Below are 24167 nucleotides of genomic sequence, written 5' to 3'. Positions count from 1 at the left end.
CTCTGTTGTCTAAGGTGTGCAGGTGTTTTGGAGACAGCCGTCCAGAGAGCAGGACTTCTTCTGGTGTTTGTCGTCGTTCTCACTGTTTTGGCCTTTGTGGCTTCAGCAAGCTTGACAGGAAATTGTTTTTCCATCAACACCTTGTGGAGCCATGCACGCCTGATGATAGAACCCTACTGCCGTGTGCATTATGTGGCCTTACCTCCTTTTTGATTCAAACACTCTTTTAAACATGTTGAATCCTTTTATCTGACTGATAGTCTGGGTTTTTCAATATGGTTTCTACTCAGCAGACCATAGCGCGCTGAAATTTGCAGTTTAATATAAATCATTCTGCACATTTACTACGCGTTTGGGTAGCTGATTGGTCAGTTCTATAATAATAAATGAGTTTGATAAAATACAATTAATAACTTATAATAATAAAAATGTCTGCAGTGGAACATACTAAATATTGTATCAGTAAATGTCTCGATTTAAAAGGACTTAGATGTGTGTGAATTGGAAGAACAGATATATATCAACATAACTTACTGTATACATTTTATTTAAAAAAAAATTGATTTGATTTTAGTTTAGAGGAGGAGATGCATGATTTTATTTTTTTACATTGAAGAAAATCCTGCTCAACCCAATTTTTATACAACATTTGTATAATTTAAGAAACTATTCTTCCTGGCTACCACACGTCTGACTTAAATTACACCAAAGTCAATCAATGAAAATAATATATATACTGTATATATGTATACGTTTTCAACTCTATTAAAAACATACTCGGACAGTTTTCTCCTATTTTGGCACAACGAGGGAAATTGTACTAAGTTTAGAAAAAGTCCACTTCATTTTTTGCTGCACTTTTGTAGTACTTTCTTTTTTATTTACACAGAAAGATCACTTTGGCTTCTACTTGCATACAAATAGCTTTAGACGGGGATGTCTTTGTGGCAAGTATGGAGAAATTACAGCAGCCAATAAATCATTCAGTGTGCATATGAAGCCATGTGAGTATTGTATGAAGATCCACTTGAATAACGTGTAGCTAACGCGAAGAGGTGACTTCTTAGTTATTTGGTGAGAACAGCCTCCCTGCCCAATTTAGAGGAATAGCTTAAGAGTAACAGTCTGCCAATAAGACCATTACTGATGACTTTTTTTAACGCATCAGCAGATCCGGCCATCAATTAGTATCAGGTGAGTCTCGCAGTTTCACTACAAATGTTAACAATTACTTTTCACATTTTGAATTACATGCACCAGTGAAAGTGCATATTTGCGCCCAATGCCTTCTCGGCTGTCCAGTCGCCCCTCCCAGTTGAAGGCGCTCCCTGGTGGTCTTGTCTGTGACTTGAAAACACCCCCTCCCATACGGAGAACCACTAAGTGGGGCTTCATATGTAGGGCAGAAGGAGAAGGAGATGACGGTCTGAATCGAGAGATGTTTTTTATTTCGGAGCTGGCTGATGATTTCATTGTCTGTCTGCTGGAGTTTGAGCTCGTGCGTGCGGATGCTGCGTCGGTGCTGAGATGCTGATGACAGGCCGAACCCGCCAGACATACCCCTGTATCGTGGATGGAGCCCAAAGCTAAAATAGCCGAAAGAAGATAAATCGTAAAAACAAGGAGAGGCCAGTTTGATCCAGTCTGTTTTGAGGAGGACCGTGTAGCGGCGGAGGCGACATGTTCTGAGCGGAGAGCCGGCGAGCGAGGGCGTCTGGCGGGATGAAGGCACCGAGGAGACCGAGACAGACGCGTCTCCTCCCGCGGCTCTGCGTCTGTGGAGTCACTCTGCTCGCAGTCGCCTGGGTCTTCAACTTCAACGATGTTACAGGTGCTTCACAAGGAATATACACAGATTCGTTACTTGTGTTGTCTTTAACATGCAAATAACATGATTTAAATGTTAGATTGCAGTAATATTAGCTTTTTACAACCATAGAATGTTTTAGCAGCACAGTAGACACAAATAAAAACGTTAAAGTTGGGCAAACTTACTGTATTTCTCAAACACTCAGATATACAGTATAGTGACTTATATATTTAGTTATGTATTTATATGTCAATCCCTATTTTTTAGGTTCCCACGCATCCACTGTGAATTATGACATCTTGTCCAAGAGAGAGCTCATCCAGCAAGAAGAAGACAACAACAAGACTGACAGTATTTCTAGATCTGGTGAGACATTTAACCATGGGTGTGTGTGTGTGTATAAATACCGTATGTGTGTGTGTATGAGATAAGGTGATTTCTTCTTTTTTATCCTTACAAAAATAGACCTACAGTCACTTGTGAGTGTGTTGAATTGGACTGGGGACCTTCAGGCCTAGATTTAAGTTTGGGTTTGGATATTCATGTCGTAAATACTGTGATGATTTTAGTAACACAAGTGTGTGTGTGTGAGAGCGTTGTGTTTAATCCAAGTCTATCTCCTCCGTGCATCAATCTATACCTCTCCGCTCCACCTCATCCATCAACTCTGCACATCTTGATGTTTAAACACAGTTAGGCCTTTGAGGGGACCCGGTTGCTAGGAAACTGAATGCTGAGTTTGTGGTTGGATGGTCGTGGTGCATCTGGAGCTGTTCAAAGTGCCTCTGCCCGGTTCTAATGACCTGCTGTAGCCTCTCATCAGTAGTTCCCGCATCGCTTGTGTGGTGCTTGGATCCATTTGGCTGGTTTGAAATACTGAGAGAGAAACAGTGACATCATCTTACGATCTGAGCGATGAAGAGATTTAGTTGCCAATTACAGATAATAAAGCTGCATGTGTTGAGCTAAAGAAAACTCCCTGTGGGGGAAACAGTACAGATTAAACTTCAAGGCCTCAAATACATTGTCTTCATATTACCATATTACTATTTTCAAGAGCACCATCTTGTTCTTGGTGATACAAATATGAAAACTAAATCATAGTATCATTCAATATCTGTGTCTCCATCACCAACCATGATGCTTGTTTGCCTCTAACTGCACAATGTTGCCTCTGTGCAAGATCTCATCCACTTTAGTCACACTTGTTTAACTCACATGTTTGTTGCGGCGGTTTTATAAATCCTGACTCACAAGTAAATCTGAAAGTCACTTGGGAGGCAACTTTCCATGTTATTGTTGCTTTGAGCTGCCTCATAACAAAAGCTTTTTTTTTTTAATGGCGCAGTGAGTCGTTGCATTTGTTTGAGCTTCTTTGAAAGACGGTGCAGTCTAGCATAACACCTCTTCTCAGTTGGAAAGAGGGTGGTTGCAATGCACTGTCTAACTCACCCAAATTAGATGCCTTATAAGAAATATAGCGTATGCATCCGCAACGAGGCAGGATCAATACTACATCTGGTATTCCATTGGTTGGGGGCATTTTGACAGGGTTATTGCCCCCCAAAGGAAATCCAAGAGCAGAGGAGAAATCTGAGAAATTATGTTTTACGAGCACACAAGCAGAAGAAGTGTGAGGAGAAGGGCTGAAGCACATGAAATCTGTGCAGGCAATAATATATTGCCGGCGTACAATAATATGCAAGTGTACAGTTTGAGCAGAATTCAAATTGCAAGCAGGGGCTATCTGAGAGTGAGGACCGGGTGTTAAAGGAAAGCATTACAAAATCTGAAGTGAAATCAATGAGTCATGCTCTCGAATTGAAAGACCACTCTCTTGATTAAAGACCAAGAAAAAAGCTCTATAAACAACACATTTGAAGGTATATTCAACATTTTCCTATCACACAATATATATAGGCTGATACAAAAATAATCCCATTTTTGCGTCAGCAAAGAGCCTTTGGGCCCCACATGGGAGTGTAACCCCCAGACAATAACAGTGTTCACGGTGTTCAGCCCATTCTCGTTCCCTCCCAGGTCGTCAAAGTGGTGGTATTTGACAAACAACGGGTTGTTAAATCGCTGTGTGTTGCAACAAATCTTCTGATTTGAGAGGCTGGAAAATGTTTGCTTTGACTGATTCTTCTGGGATCAACCAATCGCTCAATCCACTTATCGTTTCAGCTGCAGTTCAGGGATTTCCCTCCTTTTATACATCATTAGTGTCTGTGCGTCTCTTCTGCAGCTATCAGTGATTTTCCTGAAGACATCTTCACTCCAGAGCAGAGGAGACAGGGAGCGGTACTCCTTCATGTTCTCTGTGTGAGTATCGACTCTGCCTGAAAGCCAGAATTTGAAATGACGGAAGCTTCATTTTTTGTTGGATTAAACTCACAAACAGATATATAAGTTTATATAAGCCATGTGGTCAATAACGTGTCTCCTGTATTTCACAGGCTATCTACATGTTTCATGCGCTGGCCATTGTGTGTGAATTTTACTTTGTGCCATCACTGGAAAAAGTATCAGAGGTATGAACTAAAGACACATCTAATACATAAATAAATAAAAGCATGTGGGACTTATACTATAGTTTGTCTGATGTTGTCTCCGTGTTTTTTTTAGATAAACAGGGATTTTTAATGAAGCACCTGTTTATTTTTTTCCCCTCTTAATGTTTCAAGGATGAAGAGTTATTTTCTTACAGTCTTTATATCCCACGAAACAAAGTAAACCAACAATGCATTAGTCCAGATATATATCAGTATGTTCTGTCTTCCCCATCTGTCACCCAGTCCCAAGCACATTTGTTTGAACTGAAGACGTAAATCTTTAATAACAGATTACATACTCAGTTTATTTTTTTATCAAAAAAAATCACCTAAACAGTTATGCAGTCTAGTGTTGATTAAAAATGAATCAAACATGAGTAAATAGTGCATTTGTTGGGGACTATTTTCAAATGCGGATTAATATTGTTTTGGGTGATGTGGGACTGACAAATTAAATTCCAGAGCCATGTTCGTCTCTAGTGCAACAGTGTGGCTCATTTATGTGCTTTTAATCGTTTTTGGAGACTGTATCAGGCTTTGGATACACATAGTAGGATCAAAGCATTGATTTAGGGTTTGTTGACAGTAAGAAACATGTAGAATATCACCAGTTTCATCCTTTTAATCTGTCGAAACTCGTCTTCCTCCAGAACCTTCACCTCAGTCAGGATGTTGCCGGGGCAACCTTCATGGCAGCTGGGAGCTCCGCCCCCGAGCTCTTCACCTCTCTGATTGGTCAGTATGGACGCTCGTCTCATCGATTACTCACTCTAATGGGTCAGCCCAATGAGTGCTACATCAGTTCTCCAATTAAGTGCAATCACATCTTCACCTGGTTCAGACTGAGAGGAGTCGAGGGAACGGAGGCAGACGCGCTGATTTAAAGCGTTAAGTAGACGTGAACAAAGATGGCGAGCAGAGCACGTTTCATTTTGCTTGATGGATTACTTCAGTGGCCAAGGCGTTCTCACAAGTATTTTCTTCCAAATCAGTATTGATATATGTGGACTTAAATGTGAAAAAATACACTTTTGGTAGAAAAATCACAGAAATTTAGATTTTTCTTTCGTTAATCCAGGCATTGATGAAATCAAAGGTTTCCAGAGTGTTTGTAAGCTTTGGCCCAGATACAAAACAGACAGAAACCATCGCATCGACACTGGAACACTATGGGGGATATATCCTGAATACTACTTTCAATAGAAGACACAGATACATTTTATTAAAACAGATATATTGTTGTAATTTGTAAGAATGAAACCTTTGCTTCTGAATCCATGTGGCTTAAGGACACTTTGTCATATATTGCCTCTTACGTAATCTATTTTATTCTCAAAAGAAGAAAGGCTGGCTTTCATAAGTATTGGAATGGCTTTAGGCAATATTGCAGTGAATATTCCACATGAGTAGCATAAGATAAAAGATATCCGCACAGCGTCTGGTTATGAACCCAAGATGCAATATTTCTGTTCAAGGGTGAGAGACATTATGTCTAACTTTAACACATTTATGTATGCTTGGGAAATACAATACAGCATTTATTCATTTCAGACAACCACATTAAATACATTTTTTCTGATGATTCATGGCTTTTTTCCTGTTCTGTGTTCTTAGGGGTGTTTATTACAAAAGGAGACGTGGGTGTGGGAACTATCGTGGGATCAGCTGTCTTTAACATCCTGGTCATCATCGGCCTCTGTGGCATCTTCTCTGGACAGGTACAGCGAAAGCGAAAAGGAGGAATAATATCACTTTTTCAGACCTAAAAGCCAATGGATGTTTTTCAAGCTTTTTTTTTAAATATGATGACATCATCTCATCTCAATATGCTTGATTTCACGAATGAAAATGTACATTGTGTGTCTCTTTCCAGCCCATCTCTCTGAGCTGGTGGCCTTTGTTCCGTGATGCTGTCTTCTACATCCTGTCCATCGTGGTGCTTATCATGGTGAGAAATCCTCCAGTGTCCACAGACATCACCTACTTTAATTCCTACATTTACCACAAACGGTTTGTACGGATACTAGTGGAGAGAAACTACTCGCTCCATACAAAATTACAGCTTGATGGAACTGGACATTTGAGGCCAATATTCATTCATTATCCTATCAGTTGTAATATGCTTTTTTTACATAAACACATAATCAAAACATTTTTTCATGAGGATCCTTTTAATTTGTTTAGTTTTAGAATTGTAACCAAGATGCGATGAGCTAATGCTAGTAACTTTATTAGCCGATATTTAGCTAATCAATCTTCTATTTTCCTTTGATGAGGTATGGAAAAAGTATATATATATTTTTTTAGATGTAATTAAAGTATATTTTAATTGTTTTTGCAGGTTATCTATGATGACAAAGTCCTGTGGTAAGCCTCTGTTGATTGGATATAATCGATTGTCAGTGTGACGAATGTATTCGAATTTATAAATATCTGTTGGTGTGTGTGTGTGCATGTTTCAGGTGGGAGACCATCATCCTGATGTCCATGTACGGACTATACATAATCATCATGAAGTGAGTCTCTTTTTATTCCTCTCACATTTACATCCTGCTGTAATCAAGCCACCACACGCTCTATACCTCCTGAAGACACGACATCTGTGTGTGTGTGTGTGTGTGTGTGTGTGTGTGTGTGTGTGTGTGTGTGTGTGTGTGTGTGTGTGTGTGTGTGTAGGTTCAACAGATCTCTGTGCAGCCTGGTAGAGAGACACTGCACCAGGGCAGGTCAACCATGTCTGAGTAGCCTACGACGGACCACTGCAGTCGGAAATATTGGAGACTGTGACAACGACATGGTACCGCTGAAGCCAGGTGCTGGACCTTGTGTATGCACGTGTGAATGTGAACGTTCAAAACATGACAAAATGGCCCCTCAGTCTCTAAGCAGCATTCAGCAGACCCAGTGACACATTTAAGGCTGACAGTCAAACCCATTTTTGTTGCCCTGTGGATTTCCAACAGGCTGAAATAGAACGAGACCACATTGATGGACAAGATTTTTCTCCACTCTGTACTCTTTGTGTTCTTGTTTGTCTGCTGTCTTATTAAACTATCCTCTCTTTTCCACTGATATCTCCTGCTAACTTCCATCCGCCCCCAGAATCATGTGTGGTGGCCGGCCAGGACTCAGGGGTGGTGATGGTGGATGAGATGCTGAACCTGCATCCCCACCAGCTCTCCTTCTCAGAGGCAAGCCTCCGCCTTCTCATCACCCCGTATTTCCCCCCCTTCACCCGCCTGCGCATGGCAGCACGCATGGTCATCAACGAGGTACACTGTACTTGCTTGCACCCTTCACATAACGTCAAGTTCCGCCGTGTTTTCGGCTAGGTTGGTGGGTATTTAAATGTGCATGAGCAACATTTTAAAAAGTAATATATCACTGTCAAATAAGCAGGGTCATATTGGCCAAATTACAGTATATTTAATGAAGGAACACTGCACTCACGCTTGTGTACCTGAACTGCTCCAGTGGTTGTAAAGGCCTCTCTTAGTCGCTACTAACTACTTAATAGTGTCTTTACTAAATTGTGTTGCACCATTAAATCTTATATGAGTTGTAAAATAACGGCCCAAATTTAGTTTTCGGGGCCTTTGCTATGTTTAATTTCAATGTATATATATTGAGAAATGTGTGTTTCAGAGTTAGTAGTATCCATACAGGTTACAATGCGTGGGAAATGCTGAACTAGCAGACAGCAACGCGTGGCATTATATGGACTTATTGAAAGAAACAGCCGATCTCAGTGACTTTTCAATCCTCCCACAATCTGCCATTATGAGAACTCTTTCAGCTTATCTCCACTTGTACTGAAAGAAAAGTCTGTGTGCGTTTAGAGGCTACCATTTCAGCTTGGTGGTGGTGTTTATGGTAATTATGTTTTTAATTGCTATATGGATACTAATCACAGCGCAGCTTGTGCACAGGAGTTTTGCAGTTAGACAGAAAGATGAGATTCATTTTTTTTATGTCATATTATCAAACAACATCCTATTTGCTGCCACAAAACAAACAAACACACAGACTGCTCCCTAATGCATAATATTAACCCACAAAAGCAGACAAGAACTCAATCTTCAAAATTGGCTTCCTCGCTCTCTAGGCTCTCCTGCATGTGTGCTTGCCATTTCCAGTACCAAATTAAAGTGTGACTTCCCCTGCTGCCCCTGCTCTGTGCCATGCCCCAGATCGCTGCTTACCAAATCCGCTCTGGTGAATGTGAGGACATGCCTGGCTGTGCTACAGTCAGATTAATTTCTTTCTCATTTAATTTTGATTTCTTCTCTTTTAATTTCCTTCTTTCTTTTCTCTGACTTAACCCTCACTCCCTCCCCACCCAACAGAGGCAGAGGCTGATTCGGTCCCAGGGGGGGCCGGAGGAGGGGGAAGCTTCGGGGGAGGAAGGTTTCGGTGCTAACGGGCCGTGGGGGAGGGAGAACGGGACGGCGTCGGAGGGAGACAGGCAGCCGCTTGAGGAAGATAAGGAGGAGGGTAAAGAGACCGGGGGGGAGACGGGCGGTGGAGTGCAGCCTAAAGAGGAAGAGGAGGAAGAGGAAGAGCAGGAGGAAGGAGAGGAGGAGAACACTCCTTTCGAACCCTTCGTCCTGCCAGGTGAGTGGTGAATGAAATCAGACACTCACACATTAAAAAGCTCATTAAAAAGGGATGATACTAAGATTATCAAGCCATGCCACATGAATAAGTTTGGATGAATCTGTAGTGATCCCTGTGGAGAAACTTGTGTGCACATGTGTGTGTGTGTGGGTGTGTTTTCATAATTCCTTCAGATGGTTGGTGTGTGCGTCTGAAGTGGCTGCTCTCTTGGCCCTTGAGCGTCCTGCTTCACTTCACCATCCCCAACTGTAACCTGCCGCAATGGGAGCGCTGGTACCTGCTCACCTTCCTGTCCTCCACGCTCTGGATAGCCATCTACTCTTACCTCATGGTCTGGATGGTAAGAAACACAGCAATGCATCAGCATGCTTGCATGCACACACACACACACACGCATAAATATACACAGCCTCTTCCCTCTGTGTCTCTGTCTAGGTGACCATAATCAGCTACACACTTGGAATTCCAGAAGTCATCATGGGCATCACGTTTCTGGCAGCCGGCACCAGTGTCCCGGACTGTATGGCAAGCCTCATTGTCGCCCGACAAGGTGTGTTTAAAGTGTCTCAGCACATATTTACATTGTTGAATCATGTATACCACCTAGCTTTTTTACACATTTGACTATGTTACAAAACTAAATCGCATTCACAAGCACACTTTTGACAGAAAACTGATTGGATGTTATTTGAATGCCTTCGCACTTCTTAAATTTCACAAAGTTGTATTGTGTGTATGTCAAATTGTTGCAGGGATGGGCGACATGGCTGTGTCCAATTCCATTGGCAGTAATATCTTTGATGTGCTGCTGGGCCTGGGCTTCCCCTGGGCACTGAGGACTATCGTCGTCAGCTACGGATCAGTGGTAACCCCAAGAGTTTACCTGATTGATGTCTTATACAGCTGACTTGACCCATGATCTTAATAACATAACAATATCATATTGGTTATCCCGTCTCTCCCCCTTGTCAACTCTTGACTCATATATAAAAAAAATACTTTTCTAAAATATATCTCATATCTGCATATTGCTCAGCATTTCAAAGAAGAAATGAAGATGCCTTTAAACGTGAACGTAGTGGAGGCCAAAATAAAGTAAATTACTGCACTGATGTATTTGTATTGATGTGTTCTGTATTGATACAACACCTTGAATGAACACAGATTGTATCATTTCTCAACATGTTAATGCTTTGTCATCTCTGTTTTTTAGGTGACAATCAACAGCAAAGGCCTGGTATACTCAGTGATTCTTCTGTTGGCCTCCGTCATACTCACTGTGAGTTAGATCCCCATCCTTTCTGATCATTGTTGTTCAAATTCAGTTAAATCATCTTATTTCTTAGATTGTAACCTGAGTAAACAAAGTCTGCACCAACATCTGCTGCCTGTTTTTCTTCACCAATCATTCCGTCTTGTATTTTTCCTGTCTAGGCCTGAGTGCCCTTGTCTCTGTTTTCAAACTCAGAGAATTATATTTCAGGCAGTGCAAAGGAAATGAAGCTCTCCGTCTTTCCGTCCATTACTTTCTCAGGTCCTGTGTGTCCATCTGAACAGCTGGAGGTTGGACCGCAGGCTGGGACTCTGTCTCATACTGCTCTACGCCATCTTCCTCCTCTGCGCCGTCGGCTTCGAGAGTTTGTAAAGGGCATGCACCCTCCCCATGCTCACTCACGTACAGGAGTCATACAACAGGACGCATGAACAAGATGTCCGACTTGTTCTCCTGCTTCACCGCTGCCGTTATCAGACGTACGGACGGATGAATTTTCATTTCACATGTTTGAGCAGTGTTACTTCGACACCGGCTGCCTAAAAAGCTACATTGTTTACCTTTGATAAACAAGTATTTTACATGGTTTTGTACCTCCAGCCCAGATTTTGTGTAATCAGACCCAACTGGTCTCGCAAACAAATTTATAAAGTATTGTATTTGTATTCTGAAACAAATATTCTATAAGAAACCCCAATGTGTGTAACTTATTCATATGTTATGACTGCCACGAGTAACCTCAATGACCAGATGATTACACATATACAGTTATGTAGTTGCTTCTCAGTACTTGAAGTTATTTTATGTAAAGTTTAATGTTGAGTTTCACGCCTTTGTGTCTGTGGTTGTAACCAGCAAAGCATGGCTGATCATCACGCTCCAGATAATTGCACAAAGCCGCTGTTGTCTTGCCCCCTCCCCTCCCCCCCTCTCTTTCCTCAAAGCTTCTCAGCACAGAGGTGGTATTTCTGTGCTGGAACGAAGGCAATGTGTTTATGAATGTCTGTGTTTGGAGAGAGTCCTTGAGTGTGTGTTGTTGAGTGAAATAAAATATTGTGTTCTGTGAGGTTTTGCTTATGTCTTCTGTAAATTGCTTTAACTTGCGCTTATAAGTAAAACGAGAATAAGACGACCAAAAAAACATCAAACCAAAGCATACACTATGAAATGTGTCTTGTATTTAACAACCAAATTAAAGGAAAACAAATAACATGTAAGGCATACGCAGTGAACCCTAACCCCAAGGGGGGTCTAGATAGAAAACTTTTGAAACTTACAGCTGAACAGTGAAATCCAAAAGTGTACACATGAACAAAATGTCTTTTTCATCTCACTTCCACATTAAAATGCTGAGCTAGGTTAGGTAGCAGCACAAGCATTAACATACTATCTTAGGACTTTTTTAGGACTTTTTTTCGACATACTATATTTTGACTTTTATAACTATGACTTTTTAATTACTTATTTCGACATACTATACCCTGGCTTTTTTATGACTTAACTAGAAAATGAGTATAACTTTTATGATTTTTTTCAAAATAACATACTATGATTTGTTTTTTCCACATACAATTACTTTTTTATGAATTTTTTCAACATATTACACCATAAGTTATTTCATGAGATTTTGACGAAACTATATTTGATTGAAACTATAAAAATTTGTATTTTCCCCAACAACAGCAAGATCCGCAGATGAATGATCCTCGAGGTCCTCATTTTCTGTCGTTGGACCGGGACCGGCAACTTACTATGACTTTTTTCGTGAGATTTTGACATCATACTATACTATGACTTTTTCTTATACATTTTTGACAGGCAATACTAGGATTTATTTATGACTTTTTTTAGACTTGTTTTTTTATATACAATATTATAACTTCTTTCGACATGCTAAACTACTCATTTTTTATGGCACTTTTATGGCATACTATACTACTAGTTTTTCAGAAGTTGTATATACGTGTATTGTGGTTGCGCCACAGATATTAATAATTGTTCCAAATGTGGAGCACAGTGCTTGCTATCAATATAATTCATGGGATGAAAATACAAGTTCTGTGGTTTTAGGAAATGGTGCAATAGTATAACATGGTGCGTTTACAGACTACTGTAATGTAGTTCGGAGACACAGAGCTATTACCTTTAGTACTTCAGCACTGTGGACAGCTACACCGCCTTCAGCTGGCTGGGTACAGGGAGCTGTCCAGGTGCTGAAGCCGAGACACACGCACGATAAACATCGATCATTCAACTTTCTTGACACATAACGAATGGTCATTGCACTCTGTATGCTGACTGTATACATTATACAATATGTAACGTATTCTACTTCTTATAGTACACCATTTTTGCTCTTAGTATAGAAAGAATCTGTTTTGTACCATCAAGAAATGTTACAATAGGTGTACCAGCGGACAGTCTTGAACCTCAAGATGCTTTTCCAAAGATTTCATATTTATACTTCTGTTTTCGTTGAGGGTTGTCAATCACCATCCATTTTAAGAAACATTTCACAGCTGTGAATAACCGCTCCATTTCCTGTGTTTGTCACATTTTCCTGTGTGAACAGCCTTGGTACTTAAGAATTGCTTAAAACCCCCCCCACCACAGAAGCAACACAATACGTTAACACCAAGTAATCTGCAGTGCAGACGGCTATGACTTATGAGAAAGGACTAGTGGAAAAGGTAATAATAAGATGTAGTATAATTCTATGTAAAACTAAATATTTGCAGCAGCACATCTCTTCTGTTTTGAGTTGAAGGAAATCAAAATGTATGTCAACTACATTATGCAATTCCAGCAGGAAAATATGTATTATTGTGTAAAACAAATACGAGCATGTAATTCAAAGTGATTTTATTTCAGTCAGGCTAAATTGGCTTTGATACCAAAGAAATGTAAAAAATAAAAATAGTACAACAAAGTACATAATTTTACAAATACTCAGAATGGAGGTCTGACATATCAGAATAATCAAATAAATTCAAACATGTCACAGTCATAACAAAAATAGAAAAAGTCAATACAGTACATAGAATGCATTAGGAGCTATATTGAAGTGTTTGCTATACCATAGACTTTACAAAATTCTACTAGAAAAAACTCCCCAATACCAATGGAATATCAGGTAATATAAAATGTAAAAAAAAGAAAAAAGGCACAACAAAAAAGAAACATTTGTGGTGTGAGTGTGTGTGTGCATTCATACAGGGCAATCTGCATGCAAATCTGCCTCAGTGTGACAAATGATGAAAGCAGCTACGTCTATAAATGATTCTGTGTCATCAGTTTAACAGCAGATGTTGACTTGTGAAGGATGATGTCACTGCAAAACTGTTTTCAAAGCTAGCACAAAACATCTTTGAGAAAAGGATGCACCTTTATGTTTACTAGTTTCCTGTATTGGTCAGTTTCCTCCAAAAAAGGAACAGAACTATCTGACTTATTAAAAGCCATGTTTTTCAAAATAAGAGAATGTTAGCTCTGTCTGCTGGAGAAATAACATTGAAGACAGGCATTTCACTAAATGTTTCTGAGCCCAACTTACATTATTATGTTCTGTTGTATAGTGTTTGCTTAAAGTAACTGATCAAACCAGTAACAGAATCAAAGATGATAAGTTGGTTTTGGTGCAACCCTAAAGAAGCAAGGCCAAAGATGTTGTGCTAACAGCTTAACGAGTCAAAGCCAAAGTTTTTTGTTGGGAAAAAATGAAGACTTTCTTTTTACCATCTTGTCCCACTGATTTAAAATGAAACAAAGATGGCTGACGTGATTATGATAAACTCCATGGGTAATTGTTGTGTGCATTTCTTACGATGGTGGACCTTGGCACTGACACCTCTTTAACAGATTTACGCTCCAATGGATCAGACAAAAGTACACAAACAAATGCCACTACAAAAGTCCACTAGTAACCAGAACAATAACAATAGTAGTAATAATAATAATAATAATAATAATAATAATAATATTCCTCGACCGTATAAGTGGTGATTTTTTTTATCTTTCTCCCGCATTCAGGGAGTAAAAATAGATATTTTGGCAGAAAAAAACTGTGTTGTCTTGACAGTCCACGCTGTGTCTTTGAGTGTGAAAGCGTGCAGATCATTAGCTGTGAGGCTAATCCGTTTGCTCCTGGGAGCTCCCATGGAGACAGCGGTTACTGCATGCTCTCCGTCTCTGTATCTAGTGTGTGTGTGTGTGTGTGTGTGTGTGTGTGTGTGTGTGTGTGTGTGTGTGTAACAGTCCAGAAGACAGTGTGTGTCTATACTGTATATACTCACAATATGTATGTGTTTGATGGCAAGCCGCGGGGGTTTTGCAGGCAGGTTGGTAGTGATAGTTTGATTCCCATGTTGACTGATCCCCCCCCTGACTCTGTAGATATTAAGACTTCTAACGCTGATCTGCGATCTGGCTCAGCTACATCTGGACAGAGCCTGGTGCTCTGGACTGAGAGGAGGTCAGATGTTGCCATCGGGGGCGGGACTTGTTGATATGATGTCACTCGGGGGTGGAGCTCTGGTTCTGCTGGTATATGGAGGCTTTGTCCTTCAACAGAACCAGGCACAGGTGGCAGCTCCAGCTCCCTGTACGCAATATAAACACAGTGAGGCCAGGTTTACTCCTAAATAGACTCAACAAATAAATACGCTTGACTGATAGTGTATTTCTACACCAGTGGTTGCATTTAAACAAATCATGATAACATTATAATTTACCTTCGCTCAATGCTTTTTACTGAGCAGAGCTGAACGCATCATAATGGAACCTCGGTACGTTTGCGCATTACTGCCAACATTACTAACATTAGCTCTGCTCCTCTCGATTTCAACATGGATTTATCAGTGATCAACGACTAAAAAGCACTAATGCCGATCACCCGATTGCATATTTTTACCGAATATCAGCCGTTAATAACCGGCAGTAAAACTGGCCTTCAACCAAGTGATGACATCAGGGATGTATAACAACATGTCCTTCGAGTCGGTTAACTTCTGCAGTATCAGCTTACCCTCCGGTGGTTCAGTCATGGGGGGACTTAGACAGTACATGTGGTAGCCTCGGTCACAGTCATCACAGAACAGCAGTTGGTCCTACAAAAACACAACATCCTGTTCAGTCCACTGATTAGACAGGAAGAGAACATCAGACAAGCAGAGGAAGGGAGACCGTTGTGTTCGTGAAGAAAACTTTGGCTGAGAGCTGCAGTGCTTGTGATAATTAACTTAACGATTCTGAATTTCATTGTATTCTAAAATGTAGACATTTCATTTTCACTTACAATAACTAATCTCATTATATTTGAGGAGTCTGGTGTACAATCTTGGGTGCAGTTTTACAATGAAAATGAGATTGAAATCTTGTAGTGGCAGTGAAGGGATGGTGCAATATTTAGCATATCCAATTAGTCTGTATTTCTGTTGGTAACCAACTTGCTGTAATCTTGTTGCCGGTTTTGCTTCATGTTTAACAGTCACATGGCCAGATATTAATCAGACCTACATCAGTAACGTTCGACAACTAAATCAGTAAACAAGGCAAGTGAGAGACACTGACAATATGTCCATAAACTTTAGAAAAAGCACCATTTTCTCTCCATGTCTGCCCTCTGTCCAAACTAACGCTGCATTAAAACAAAGCGTAGGTGATCACAGAGAGCGGAAAGTGGGCTAGGCCAGTGTTTCCTTCATGTCAGCTGCATGTATACATGTGTGCATGCATGCATACATGACCTGCAGGAAGGACGAGACAAGGGAGAAATGTTGTCAAGTGTGTATACATAAAAAGGGGCTTACATCGTTCTCTGAGGTGCCGCAAACATTGCAGCACTTGCACTCTATGCACTGCCAGCGGTAGGTCTTCACTGCCGCCATCATCACCGGCGTGAACTGCAAGCATGTCGGGTGGCCTGCCGGAAGGAGAGGACGTGGGAGAGATGTTGTCACGGAAGAAGCAAGAACAGAAAACTCGACAGGCATAGCAACAGTAACTATTGGGCACTGAGTGAACAGTCAATTAATAACGAGAGAGACATGTCCAGGTCATACCTGAGCGTCCACAGTCGGAGCAGGACACCAGCCCCTCTGATTGGCCAGTCTTCTGGTTTAAAGTGGAGTCTCCCAGACAGAAGTCACAGTAATCGTTGGGCAGTGCCAGCCCATTGGGACCCTTCTTAGTAGCTGAGAGGAGAACGAGTGAAGAAACCATTCAGTGCACCTTAAAACACTCTAAATTGAGGATGAATACCACTATCTTCTTCCAGATGAACATGTAGCTGTTGGTCTGACGGTAGTAAAATGCAGATTATAAATTAAATATTTTAAACTTTAAAGCAGAGACAAACTTGTTCATGCTCATGATCCAAACAAATGAACGACTGACAACTGACAAAACGCACGTGTTGAATGGATTTGCTAACACGATGTTGGGTGCACAAAACAAAAACAGCAATGCGATGGATATGTTGGAGGAAAGAAATTAAAAATATGAATGATATGCTTAAAAAAGAAGACAGGAATCCCAACTGTGCAAGCATGTTTCAGTCAGGAACACTGAGTCTAATCCCAAACTTGGGATTTAAAAACATGAAAATCAAAAAGTGAAAAAAGGTGTAAAACAAAATAATATAAAAAGACAAAAGAATGAGAGAGAGACTTCCCTTGTACAAACACACACATGCTCTCTCTGTCTCTCTCTCAGCACTAGAGAGTGACTCACTCTTCTGCTCCTCAGGCTGGCGAGGAGTGGGTGGTGCCTCGATCTCCTCGCGGTCCTCGCCCTCTTCCTCGGCCAGGTGAGAGTGTGTATAGTGGTAGCTCAGTCCAGGGCGGTTCTTGTAGCGCTTCCCACAGACTGACACACACACACACACACACACACACACACACACACACACACACACACGGTCATACAAAAGTGTTACAGTGATGGTGGCTAATTCTAACTACCGTCCAAAAAAAGGCCCAAGATGGAACCATAAAACTATGCTGTTAATCGACCGACAACCGGCTTTATTTTCAATTTTTTTCAACTTCAATATTTGGCTAACGTGCTAGTAGGCAATTCATACAGCGGAGGTGAGCATTTGCACAGTTTGATGTGGCCAGCAGGAAGTTACAGAGCACACACGGAGCGGCATCTCAGGAAGTAAAACAACGCATTTGGACTTTTTACATTTCTATGCTGTCAAACTTAAGTTCCAGACGGGGTCTTTCACATCGCACCATGCATGGCAAAGGGCTCGTTTTTGTCTTTCAGGGTAAAATGCAAAAGCCTCTCTTGCTGACATGCATGACACACGGACATTGCATTGAAAGAAACTCACTGTCGCAGGCGTACGGTTTTTCCCTCTCCTCCAGTGCTGCAGCCGCAGCCTCTTGTTTCTTCTTGCCGTTCTTGTCGCTGCGCCCCTATAGAACCCATTCAACAGTTGACACGTTTTGTACACTACTGAAACATCAATCCCACGGGGAACTGACTGCAGAAAAAGATGAGGCACTTACCTTGGACTTGCTCTTGCCTCGTCTCTTCGGGGTCTCATCCTCAAAGTCTTCATCATCCAGGTCGTCCAAGTAGTCGTCGTGGTCCAAGACTCTCTGCAGTGAGAAGGTTCTGGATTAGATCTCACTGTATTGAATTTATGAACTCTTCATTACTGTACTTTCCTAACATTTAGAGTTCAATGCTTGGGAAGACCTTGTAATACAATCTAAATCCATCCCTGTTCTTTGTCCTGTGCTTTAGCAACAACCTTGTCATACAAGTTACTGAATAGCAGTTGCATTGGCAGAAAACAGGAGTGTTAAGCCGGCTTTGAGCTGCACCTTGCGGACACGCCCAGAGGACGTGTGAGTGGTCGCCGAGGTGGCCGGAGGCTCCACAGCTGCCGAGTCATCCTCGGGGCCTCGAATGTCCGACACCCCGCTCCTCCTGTCAAGGGGCTCCCCCTTCAGTAGGGCCTCCAGACTGCTGCCATCCACTGCCCCCAACGCATCACGCTTCAGATTCACCTCCACATCTGCTGAACACACACCAAGCAAAACGGTAAAACATGCATTGCCATGATATGAACACAGAACCAGACAGAGGATCCTCCTGTGACAATTAAATACGAACAGATATTTACTAAATATATTTACAAAATTCTATGAGGATGAATGAACCCACGTGACTGTTTTTGTGATGGGAGACAGGATGTTCCACCAATAGTGATACCTGCTTTGAGAGGCGGGAAGGCCAAGCGGGGGTCCTCCGGTGGATGAGAGCGGCGTTTCTTTCTCCAACGACGGGCTGGGTAAGTGTACAGCTGCCCCGGAGCGACACCTGATGACACACAGAACCGCAAATATAGAAGAAGCAGCAGGCGGAGTATGTTTCGGTGTGATCTGTGGCACTTATAACTCCCCTTTTGTGTATTGAACGGTGTGTTTTTTGTACAGACAGCATGCTAAAAGTACAGTGCAAATTTAAATTTAAAAAGTGAACTGAAAGTCAATTAATGGCAGTATTAAATTATCATTCCACACTCATTATATACCTGCACTCCGGTGTCTCTTCTCCATCCAGATGTAACAGTTGGACTGGGCGACACCAGTCTGAGAGTCCAGGAAAGGCATGAGGATGCTGCGCTCAGCACACAAGCGAGCGTTGTAACTATGACACTGCTCCATGGCGTCTCTGTAATACTGCTCTCCCAGCCTGGAGTGAGAAAGTTGAACACTGATAAGTCAAATAACACAGATTACGATAATAATAATCATTGATGGATAAATATTGCAAATTAAGCTTTAAAATAATAAAACAGTGTAAATGAAACACAGTTGAGCTACAATGTAATATATGCAAGTAGTATCTATAACTGTCTCTGCATTCTCACACGTATGCAATCCACACTATCTTTACAATCTTAAAATGGCCTTGTTGTGTTCAAGTTTTATTTCTTTTTCTGGAGCTCTCAAATGCATCGAATTCAAGACTGTCTTCTTCATAAAGATTACCGTCTTTTTTTTTTTTTTAAAGAAACAATTACCAAGGCATGCACTTAGTGAGACATTTCTCAATTAAAATATAAACTTTTAATTCCCCTCAGGGCAAACAACTAGGCAACACTGTTTTTACTTAAATAAATATCTTTCTAACAATTTCTTGCTACAAATCTGCCAACATACAAACAGATAATTATATAGATGCAATAAGCCAATATCAGCCTGGCCAACACTACACTTAAGTGAAAAGGGGACACATTCACAATGAAAGTTATGTTCACATGAAAACACATTTTCTTGAATGGTTATGTGTCGCAGTAACCTAAACTATGTGATCACACACACACTGCACCGGATCATACCCATGTTCCCAGGGCATGTGTGTCTTGTGCTATAAACTAACATTATAAAGGGATTAGTAAGAGCCATCTTTGCTGTTGAAAATGCAAAAGAATGAAGGGGGCGGATGCTTCAAATGCAGTTTGAATGGTAAAAGTCAGTTGAGCCACTGTGGGGATATAAATGTGAGTGCAACACCAGTAGGCTATACACTTTGGGTGATTTTAATACATTGACCCAGAAAAACATCAAATTAAAGTGAACAATTGACCACGTTGCTGAGAACATAAAAACCGTCTGAAGGGTCTCCTTTGTGTGTTAACTTATATTAAGACAGTATTAAGCTGTCATCACTGCAGTGTTTCTAGACAACCGACTGTTACTTTGTGTGCATGTAGAAGCGTAATTCATGACTCTCACTTCCACCACTTTGATATTTCTATCATTTAACATGATCACACATTATAATAGGGCAGCCATTTTCGTTGTAACGCAACTAGAATGAATAATCACCATATGGTGAACGAGTGAGTGCCGCCGTTCCTCACAAATACAGCATTTGTTCTCGAACCAATCTGTCGCATTGTAATAAGCAGCCTGCTCTCAGGACTGTACTATCGCTACATGTATTAACAGCAAGCACACATCGACGAAGCCTGGCTTCACTACAACGCACAACAACATCAGTACCGATGGAGGGACGTCAGAACAAAAGGTTGATTGTTAGCAAGCCTCTCGTCACAACAAAGCACCCGCCAACCTGACAGGTTACTGCTAAAATAACGCTCTTATTTACCTGCAGGCGGCTGGCTAGCAACAGTTCGGATATATTGTGTGCAAACCCACCTTTAACATACCCATGTGGCTATGTTAGAAAGAAGTAATGACTAAATTACGGCTCCACAATGGGTTCGCCTCAAGTCTATTTGCCCACAGCTAACAAGCTAACATTAGCTCAGTGTAACGATATTCTCTCGGGACAAACATTGTACTGAAGATTAAGGATGCGATGTTTAACGCTACAGTTTTCAGCACCCTGTAGTAACATGATGATTGATCAATTTATAGATTCAACTCTGTCTGGCTGCTCGTTTTATTCTCACAACAAATAAAAGGTAAACTTACACTTTCACAACACTGTCGACGGCCGCCGCCATGTTTGCTTATTGCGGTTGTGTGAAGTGCCACTGCGCCTGCGCATGGACGTTAGTAACCGTTACCGCCTCCTAAGGTGAAAAACATGAAGTGCCCTTTAAACAGACTGCATATATCAATTCAGCAGACACTCCACTTTCACTAACAATAAGATACTTATTTTGATCAGACGACATTTAACAAACTGAATCTTTCACCTCGTTGATCAACTTTTCTTTTTCATTAAAATCTCTTAAATTGTTTTCACAGACATAAGGCCCAAACGTGCTGAAAGTGATAACTGACGCCAATTGATGCACTGCAGGCATCTGATTTCAGATGCCAACACTACAGGACAGACAGTATTTTATGAAAAGGCGCTATTCAGGCGTATTTTTGTATATTACAGATACCCATTCATCTTTTAACTTGATTTTAAAGGCCCAAACGCACTGAACGCAATATTTGGCGCACCTAACGCTTTTGGTGCTTGTTCAGCCGTTTAAAACAATATGTGTACTACAAAACTCCCGCTTCAGATGCTTTCAGTGCATTTGGGACTATATAATTGCTCAATCAGTGTCTAAAAACCAAACAATCAAATTCAAAATTGTCACTACCATTGTCAAGGCTGGATTACCAATCTTCCAAAGTGGGCAACTGCACAGCACGCCACATCATCAGGGGCCCCAAATGTACCAATTCACTGTTCAGTTGTTGTTGGTTATTGAAATACTTGTAAAGTTGTTGGAGAATGTGCACCACTAAATAACAGTATCAATTGGTCCCTAGCTCTAGGCAAAATGTGGTCACAATGTGAGACCAGGTTTAACTTGAATTCATCATTCATGAATCTATTGAAGCTAGTGTTTAACACTAGTAATCTAGTTATTGAAGCGATTTAGATACTAGCTAGTGTCGGTAGCTCTGAGACTTTAGGTATCAATCAGCCCAACAGTCCTCATACCTTTGAATTGGTTAGGAATAAAGACACAATTCCACAATTGATTACTAACACAAGCAGTAAAAACACAGCAGAAATATAACCAGCAACACACATACATAAACAAAGCCCTTATAAAAATGACAAAACATAAGACCAGCAACATAAAAACCAGGAGACATACAATGTAATGAAGCTGCCATCTTGAGCTGTGTAGTGTATACTGATGGGACTTCGGAGGCAACAAAGGCCAAGGGCCCCAAACACTTAAGATAAGATAAGATCAAATAAGATAATCCTTTATTAGTCCCGCAGTGTGACCATGACCTACTACACCAGACCTGAGCATTGTATGGCCGTCGCCGACCGGAACCGCGGAACGTCAATGAGAAATTAGGAATAAAACGTAAATAAGTGTAGCCTACATCATGCATGGAATACAGCTGCATTGCTTTTATTTTGAAGGCGACTGTTTCCGTTTTTTTTCTCAATTTACTACGTTAGTATGTTCGTGTATGTGCTCGAGCAGCAGCGTCACTGCAATCCCATTAATAGTAGTGTGGAATCTGGCCGGTGTATTTGGCCCGATTCTGGGGCGTAATTCATCCCGAGTCTCAGCCGAGTTTACGCCAGAGTTGAGCCAGAGTTGAGCCAGAGTTGAGCCAGAGTTGAGCCAGAGTTGGGCCAGAGTTGAGCCAGAGTTGGGCCAGGTCATTTTGGCTACCTGAGATGTGTTGGTGATGCAGAGCTGCACGGACATCTGAGGCCAGATTACTTTGTAAACTATTTTTTATGAAGAATTCACCTTCAAACACTAATGTATTTGCAGTAGGCTATAGGCAGCAGTCAGGTTTGCATTCATGTATCAGACATTCTTTCCTACATTTTTGAAAGATGTCTTGTCTGTCATAAGTTGATGGTATCTTAACATGTCTTCAGATTCATAAATAGTATACTAATCGTTTTTCCTTGTAAATAGTTTCTTGGAAAGCAGCTAGAAGCAGCTAGATATATAAAACATAATTAATTGCTCAGTTGACCCTTATCAAGTACCCAATAATAGTCTCACCTCCCCCTTTAAGAAGGGTATATGAGGGCTCATGTGACAGAGAGAGAGAGACAGGCAAACAGAGTGAAGAAGACAGTCCTAGATGAACCCATTCACACAGACAGTCGACCAAACGTTCAGCAGGCTGGTGAGTAAACCAGAGACATTGCAGTCAACAGAAAGCTCTAACTGCTGCTTTCTAAATTTGAACTTGCAGCTGAATTTTGAATTGAACTTAGTTTGTTTGCAAATGTTTGACAACATTAATCTGACTGTGAGACAGTAAACATATACTTTAGATAACATTACTGAGGACAACCCAGTGAGTAGTGCTGAAGTGAAAGTGTATAATGTTAATTGTGAGGTAACGTTAGGCTACTTTTACTGGGATTGATCCATTTTGTGCTACTTGAGATTATTATGTAAATATACTTCATTTCTGTGGACAATATTGTAACATTTTTTAAACTATTTTACAGATATAGTTAGGCCTACTACTTAACAGATTTTAAAAGGTAAAATATATAGGTCTTAAGCTGGACCCTCACCTGAAATATGACTATCATGTTAAAAAAAATGAGTAGATCTAATCAGGGACTGTCTAACATTTGATGCAGCCAAAATATATATATACGCACACAATGATTTTCTCATACCTCAGTCACTGTATTATGCAGTGGCAGGCCGTGCATTTTATACCTAGGCCTTCACTGCTGTCCTGCAGCTGACATACCACCTTATAACCACATGATGGCACCACAGCTATTATTCGTTTCTAAGGCTGTATCTATGTACGTATTCATATTAAACCGTTCGGTACGAGGCTTACAATACGTTTGAATAATATTAGACTACTGTAGAGCATTTGGAAAATGCAGAAGCTTAAATTCAGGAAAATATAATGTTTTCTGCACTCATGTAGGACAGTGGTTCTCAGCTGGTCTGGCTATAGGACCCACCATCATTCCAAGGATATCGTCTTATGATTTTACTTTCACAACGTACTGCTCTGCGATGTCTTTCCTCGTCTCAGCCCCCTGTGTCACGGTGTGTGGTACATCTCACTCAGTCAGAATGCCCATATTTGATTGGCTGAGCTGCATCACGTGATGTGATTCACAACGCCGACTAACCCTCTGCTGTTAAGTTTCGTTTCACGATAGTCACGTGCTCGCCCACTGACCAATCACAGCCCATGCTGTACCTCACTGCAGAGCTGCACATCGAAACTGAGCTGCACGTAATGCTGACGTAGCTATAGGCCGGCTAGCAGGCGCTGACACGTCAAAGAATACGCCCAACATGTCAAACTAAAGATCTGATTGGTTGAAGACTATGACAATCAACAATATCATATCCATTCACTTAAACTGCACATGGATGCACTTGTGAGTCTGCAGGCCTCGGCCTCTCTTCTTACCTAGAGACACAGAGGTGAAATCTGATTGGATA

The 24167-nt window shown here is 41.1% G+C and overlaps 2 protein-coding genes across 5 annotated transcripts; one reads left to right on the top strand and one right to left on the bottom strand.

Moving 5' to 3' along the window:
• Positions 1-1316: 1316 nt before the first annotated feature.
• Positions 1317-11343, top strand: slc24a6a (solute carrier family 24 member 6a). Of its 2 annotated transcripts, none has more exons than XM_031862899.1 (17): positions 1317-1831; positions 2078-2176; positions 4059-4135; positions 4270-4344; positions 5016-5100; positions 5980-6083; positions 6239-6313; positions 6707-6732; positions 6828-6881; positions 7042-7178; positions 7468-7556; positions 8712-8979; positions 9156-9322; positions 9418-9532; positions 9735-9847; positions 10196-10261; positions 10517-11343. In XM_031862899.1, exons 1-17 carry the CDS (start codon positions 1723-1725, stop codon positions 10625-10627), a joined length of 1770 nt encoding a protein of 589 aa, XP_031718759.1. In that variant the 5' UTR covers positions 1317-1722; the 3' UTR covers positions 10628-11343. The 2 variants fall into 2 exon arrangements, with proteins under 2 accessions (XP_031718759.1, XP_031718758.1); XM_031862898.1 differs by having other exon boundaries at positions 7468-7637.
• A 3145-nt stretch (positions 11344-14488) lies between these two features.
• LOC116391901 (zinc finger protein ubi-d4-like) lies at positions 14489-20762 on the bottom strand. Of its 3 annotated transcripts, none has more exons than XM_031862891.1 (11): positions 20716-20762; positions 18804-18964; positions 18434-18589; positions 18091-18284; positions 17770-17862; positions 17592-17676; positions 16985-17119; positions 16315-16446; positions 16063-16175; positions 15279-15360; positions 14489-14853 (listed from the first exon to the last, which is right to left on the bottom strand). In XM_031862891.1, exons 1-11 carry the CDS (start codon positions 20745-20747, stop codon positions 14768-14770), a joined length of 1269 nt encoding a protein of 422 aa, XP_031718751.1. In that variant the 5' UTR covers positions 20748-20762; the 3' UTR covers positions 14489-14767. The 3 variants fall into 3 exon arrangements, with proteins under 3 accessions (XP_031718751.1, XP_031718753.1, XP_031718754.1); XM_031862893.1 differs by having other exon boundaries at positions 18091-18287; positions 18482-18589; XM_031862894.1 differs by having other exon boundaries at positions 18482-18589.
• Between the last annotated feature and the right edge of the window lie 3405 nt (positions 20763-24167).

Source organism: Anarrhichthys ocellatus, unplaced genomic scaffold (genome assembly GCF_004355925.1).
Source record: "Anarrhichthys ocellatus isolate YVR2014 unplaced genomic scaffold, GSC_Weel_1.0 scaffold27, whole genome shotgun sequence".
Taxonomy (NCBI): Eukaryota; Metazoa; Chordata; class Actinopteri; order Perciformes; family Anarhichadidae; genus Anarrhichthys; species Anarrhichthys ocellatus.
Note: the sequence above shows the minus strand (reverse complement) of the source record. Positions and strands in the feature narration are given on the sequence as shown.

Bases quoted from the DNA above. Each gene is read 5' to 3' on its own strand.
- LOC116391901 (XM_031862891.1), bottom strand. From the start codon at position 20,747: ATGGCGGCGGCCGTCGACAGTGTTGTGAAAGT. The intron at 16,176-16,314 runs GTATGACCTGGA...TCCTTCCGGCAG, and splicing joins CTCCGACTGTGGACGCTCAG to GCCACCCGACATGCTTGCAG. The intron at 14,854-15,278 runs GTAAGCTGATAC...TATTGCGTACAG, and splicing joins CATGACTGAACCACCGGAGG to GGAGCTGGAGCTGCCACCTG.
- slc24a6a (XM_031862898.1), top strand. From the start codon at position 1,723: ATGAAGGCACCGAGGAGACCGAGACAGACGCGTCTCCTCCCGCGGCTC. The intron at 6,733-6,827 runs GTAAGCCTCTGT...TGCATGTTTCAG, and splicing joins TATGATGACAAAGTCCTGTG to GTGGGAGACCATCATCCTGA. The intron at 9,533-9,734 runs GTGTGTTTAAAG...AAATTGTTGCAG, and splicing joins CCTCATTGTCGCCCGACAAG to GGATGGGCGACATGGCTGTG.